This window comes from Pundamilia nyererei, unplaced genomic scaffold (assembly GCF_000239375.1).
Source record: "Pundamilia nyererei isolate P.nyererei 1_Seehausen unplaced genomic scaffold, PunNye1.0 scaffold00006, whole genome shotgun sequence".
Classification (NCBI taxonomy): Eukaryota; Metazoa; Chordata; class Actinopteri; order Cichliformes; family Cichlidae; genus Pundamilia; species Pundamilia nyererei.
The window spans coordinates 5,000,301-5,006,153 of NW_005187407.1; the positions used below are offsets into that span (position 1 = coordinate 5,000,301).

The 5,853-nt window shown below is 39.5% G+C and overlaps 1 protein-coding gene across 2 annotated transcripts in view; it reads left to right on the forward strand.

Annotated features, from left to right (window-relative positions):
* aifm3 (AIF family member 3) overlaps positions 1 to 5,853 on the forward strand; it is a 17,426-nt gene that overhangs the window by 369 nt on the left and 11,204 nt on the right. For both annotated transcript variants that reach the window (XM_005722229.1, XM_005722230.1), the window contains exon 2: positions 4,486 to 4,700. In XM_005722229.1, coding sequence (XP_005722286.1) covers positions 4,670 to 4,700 — 31 coding nt within the window. In that variant the 5' untranslated portion in view covers positions 4,486 to 4,669. The remainder of the gene's footprint in view (positions 1 to 4,485; positions 4,701 to 5,853) is intronic.

Genomic DNA, 5,853 nt, shown 5'->3' on the forward strand with positions numbered 1-5,853 from the left:
GAGAGAGAGAGAGAGATCCCACTTATTTCTTCAAGTGGGTTTTGCCTGCATTGGTGCACTGTGGTCACATACAGTACTTTTAAAGGAAGTTGCTTGCTCTGGGGGCTCTTCTGTAGAGAAACATGCACTGTTTCTCTACAAATCAGTTTGTTAATAAAAACACATTCATGAGTGGAATAGATGAAAATCTTGGAGAAATTCTGATCTCTCCAGCTTCACGCATATCAGATAATGTTTTCCAGTCCATATACACCAGTAACTTTTACAAAAATGAAAACAGATCAAATATATCACAGCACATCTCCAATCATAATTTGACAGCAGCCATGTGTATCTTTGTATGCGTCTGTGTGTGTGTGTGCTGAGAAACTGGTCACTCTCAGAACTGCTCTAAGGAAGTACAGCTGCCCTGTAGGGGTGTACACCCCTCTGAAGAACTCAGTTCCAGTTTTCCATGACATCATGGAGAGGTTATTGCTCAAAGTAGCAGCAAAATTACCTGATAGAGCCATGTAGTGCCATTGTTAACCAACTTAAGCTTTACAGACATACAAAACATATTGGCATCTGAGTCAACATAAAGCCACAGGAACTTGTCTACTTCATGAACTCTGTGCTGTTGGACAGTAAATAACACTGAATGCTTATTTGGTCTTTGTTTTCTTGAACCACGTGGCAGCTGCTGTATCATGTGAAGCAGTAATGTTTTTTGAATTCCCCTTAAAAGCTTAATTAGGACTGTACCTGACTCTGTAATCAGGTAAATGTATACTTTATTTATCACACATTATATTCCCGTTTCTGTTGGCGTCACATGGAGCTGAATTTATTTCTTCAACTCAAAGGAAACAAAAGCAAGACTATACACACACACTGCTCTGAATAATCTGAATGAAATTCAACACACACACACACACACACACACGCACACACACACACACACACACACACACACACACACACTGGAGCCTCCTAATGGGGATTGTGGTAACTGTAATCCACACTTTTTTCTTTCATAGTCTGTGACACGTAGGCACTGGAGTAAACAGAAGTCAATCAGAAGCTTGGTGGCATTTCAGGGAACACCTTTAACTTCAGACATGGCTTGGGACACTTGCTGCACTTCCCTGTCCCTCCTGTCTCCTTTCACTGCAAACAATTAACACATGAACAGCAAAAAGACACCAACAAAAAAAGATCAAGGATTAAAATGCTTTCATTTTTATACATTTGTCATTAAATTGCTAGTAAATAAAATAAATGGTCAGTAAGAGCCTGTCAGCTCAGCAGCAGGTTTGCGCAATTGCAGGATGACTCCTCAGGCTTATCTTGCATTTCACAAACCAGAAGAGCTGACTGTGAGGGAAAGAAAGAAGCGTGGTCAAATATTAAGCAGCATGAGGCCTTTTATCAGCCAAGGATCAGAGAACTCTAACTACAGGCTAACCTGTCAGGATACCTGCCAAAGCAGGTGTTTTAAAATAGTCGAGGTGTTATGAAGTGAATGAGGCAATGAAAAGCTGATCTTCTCTTAGTACATATGGAGATCGCAGCATGTTCCTCTTCTGCTAACGTTACACATGCTATCACAGTTTGCGTGGTAATTTCAGTGGGTGTGTCCATCAAAGGGCTGGCATTTGTTTCACTCACGTTCACGTTATAGATCAGCCTCTTTTCCACCAACCAGGAGTTGGCATTTTGCTAATTCTCCCCTCTGACATTCCAGTAACAGGTTTTGCATTTGTAGGGAAGTGAGTGAAGCTGACAGCTTGTTTGCAGGCAGGATTATTAGCACTGCTTGGGGACAGGCCCAACAGTGAGAAAGAGTGAGGGATCTGCGTCATATGTTGTGAGGACCAAATCTGCTTAACCTACTTTAGTTTTGCACAAAATATCTTGGGTTTACTGGAGCTCCAGTATGGTAGCTATTTGTGATCCAATTTGTTGTTCATCAAAGTTTCAGTGGTGATGAATTATTTAAGGGACAACATGCAAGGGGCAAGTTTTCCTACATTAAAATATTATCCTTATTTAAGTAAAAGTCCTGAAACAAAAACAGAAAAATAGACCCTACTTAATGATTAGCAAAAAAATGTGCACAAGTGTATTTTAGTAGCAATTTCCAATATAGGGTTTACTTAAAGGGCCATGACATACATTTGAAGAGCCCTGAGATGATTAATGAAGTGAGATCTAGCCAATATTTCACAAAAAGGCCATCTTTGGCTTTTGGTGAAGTATTGGGATAGTTTTACGTCTTTGGATTAGCAAACCATTTAAAAAGTTTATTGGGGATTCTGTCTCTTGTTGAAACACTTACAACTCATAAAGTGTTTGAACTCCAAATAATGTTTGTAGAATCTGCAGTTATCCATTTCATATGTGGCACACAGCAGGAGATGATACACCTCACATGCGTTCTCACTACTGGCAACACTTCAGAAGGTTTAGGGAAGAGTGTTGTCTAGTTAGAGCACACAGCAGGAGTGAAATATGCTGTGATTTCACTGGACAATACCTGTGCTATTGTTACATTGAAAGAAACAGAGCTGGCAGGTTAAAAACTGCTTAATGTACAATTAACCTGCTAAGATATTTCCATTATCAGATGCAACTTCACGCTCAGTCTATAGCGCCTTATGAAAGCAACTTTAGACTAAGAACTAACACTGGCAAAAGGTCTTTACAAATTGCCCTTTGTAAGAGATTGCAGGTCTGAAAGGTCAAATCATCCATCAGCTTATCCAGCCTGGTTATCTGAGCTGACAGGACAAAAGGAAAGATACACTCTGGATATAACACCTCACATTACATCAACATCTCTAGCCAGTTTAGAGTCACCAGTCAACTCAACACGTATGTTTTGGGGACAACCTGGAGCACTCACAGGGCCAGGGAAACCATACAGAGAGGGGCCCAGGAGGTTCAAACCCAGTAACTTCTTTCTATGAGGTGACAGCGTTAACCACTGTACTACTGCGCCTCCCACCTGAAATGAGTCAATTTTGGACAGAGCACTTAACATCCATTTATTTATTTTTAAAAATATTTTAATTTAAACTTTTTCTGGAAATGAAGAAAAGCAGAGCATAAAATGAATATTTTTGTGTGCAGCACTAGTAGCTCAAAAATATACTTAAGTTGTCAAGTTTGGTGGTATAAACAGAGCCTGAATCCAGCATGCGAGACCAGAAGGAGGAAAATAAAAGAGAGACTTTATCGCAGTTGATATGTCCAAAATAAACAGAGCCAAAATATATGGGAACAAACTGAGCTGCATTAGAGAGGAACATAAACAGATGCTTTAAATAATGGGAAGGCGGGTCTACACATACACACAGAGAGGGCTGAGAGGCAACAGGAGATTGGTGGGGATGAGCCACAACTGAACATAATCAGCACAGTTGAATACAGTTAGGGAGGGGCTAATGGAAAAACAGAGCATTAAACTAAGGTTAACCTGTAAAGGAAAATAGAAAATAACACAACAATGAAATAAACTAAAAATCCTAAAAAAAAAAGTGAAAATCTCAAAACCAAGGATTACAAAACTGAATCTCAATCTCATCACTAGAAAAACAGTAAAACTCAAACAGAGCCCTTAAACTCAATTGCATTAACTAAGAATCCAAACCTCAGAACCTAAGGACCATCCTAAGTATCATAAGTACTTGAGTAAATGTACTTTCATCCAGAGCAAATAAATACAGTGTACATATGCAACACCAACACACTGTTAGCTGCAGATTTCTGTCCAATTAGAGGAGATCTTTCCATTTCTCATTTGTCTTCAGGAACTTTCTCTAAGCAGCGCTCCATTCAGTACTGCAAAGGTTTTTTTTTTCTAAAGTTCAAGGACATTAAGATGTGCTCAGAATATCAAGCAGTCCTTTTGGTTGAACCTCAATAGGATAATTTGGTGATGGATTGCACCACGTTGAGTGATACACCTGCCATCCTATGTATGCTGAGATTCATAGCAGCCAGTGAGTAACTAGCTACAGTATGTGTGGGTGAAATACCAGAGCTGGCAGAAATGTGTGAGGGCAATGTGGAAACAAAACAAGGGGGATTTTAAAACTCAAGGGGCCCCTGCTTCCCTTTAAAGCGCAGTGTGACGAGAAAGCTAATAGGTGTCGGAGTGCTGTTAATATTTAACAGTTTCCCATGCAATATGCATGAACAAAGGCAACAGTGTGTGTGGACATGTTCCTAATTAACACAATTGCTTCCTTTTTACAAGCACTAACAGGTTACATAGACAAAGATAAACAGTGGCTGGGCTCTCCTCAGGGTCTGACTTCTGCATCCTTCACAGAGCGACATCAGCTGCACATTAGTAACACAGACATAAAGACAAATATCAGTTTGGTAATGATAAAAACAACACAAGTACATTTTCTACCGCTTGTAGTTTTAACAGCAAGTCATCACAGTGTGACGGTGTGTGTGTTGTTTACAATTTCACTCGCTCTGTGCATTCAGATTATGTGGAGGAGCTGACGTGTGCGATGGCCAGCTTGGACCTGCAGGTTCTCAGACCTCCAGCTCTGCATTACCGTTACCTCCAAAACAAGCAGCCCAGCTCCACGATCTGACTGTACCTCCCCTCCTCTCCTCTCCCCCTCTCCCTCCCTCTCCCTGGGTGTCCCTCAATCCTGGGCCCACCATGGGAGGATGCTTCTCCAAACCCAAACCAGGTAAACAGCCTGTTTGCCCAATTCAAGCATTAGTAAATTTTGTAAAATCCACAACTGCTGTATGATGTCCTTTACTTTTTTGGATATTTTTTTGTCTTTATATACATCTTTATAAGCCTTGAGTCATCCCTCGTTTCATTATATTTTGCTTCAAAGGAGCCAGGCTTTTAATTCTTTTTAAGTGGTCTTAAGAAATGGTTTTCTGGGTTTTCTGTAGGTCTTTCAAAAATGTATTGGATTTATTGGCTGCTTTCTCTCATTTCACTCCAGTCCTTGTACCTTACCATTTTCAAAATAATGCTTTTTGTTTAACACTGTTCAACAAGGGACCTAACTCAATGATAAACCAGTGTTCATTAGAAAAAAAAAACTATTTTAAATAGGCACTTTGTCACTGCCATCCAAAAACACAAAATTTGTTCCAATTTCTTTAGCTGAATATATGAAAAATGCCAAAGGTAACAAAGACTGATGGATATAAAATTGTATTTTTGCACTAACAAGGTGATTCCCAAAAAGCTTTTAGTAAAAAAAAACATGCCATATCACAGCATGGTGCGCAGTGTGTCCTTAAAAAATGTGAAGAAACTGGACAAGTGCCAGACAGAAGAAGAAGCCTGCCTATAAACTATCTGCAGCACATGAATAGTATGTGAAAGTAACGTCCTTAAGAAATAGGAAAAAATCGAACAAGACTTGGGGCACGACCTGAGTGATGCATTTAACCCTTCAGTTGTTCACCAAAGCCTCATCAGCAATGCTCTCAATTGAAGCGTGGCTGTCAAAAAGCCAAATTTTTCATTCAAATTGTTAATATGTACGTCAGGGCAGGAGAGAGGTGCAATAGTGAGTGTCTACAGCCATCTGTAAAACATGATGAAATCTCTGTTGTGGTTTGGGGCTGTTTCACTCAGTGATGTTGGGAATCTTGTCAAAACTGATGGCATTATGAATGCAGAATGTTTTTTAAAGAAATACTGTAGTCCTTGTAGTAGTTGTAAGGATAGTGAAGAAAATATAACACAATAATTATACAAAAAGCACACTATTTTAATTTTTATTCTATACAAGGTTAAAATTATGAAGCTTTTCAATGTAAATCGGGACCGTTTGGTGTCTTTGTTTGTCATTTTCAGAGCTGTTGCTTCCAAAT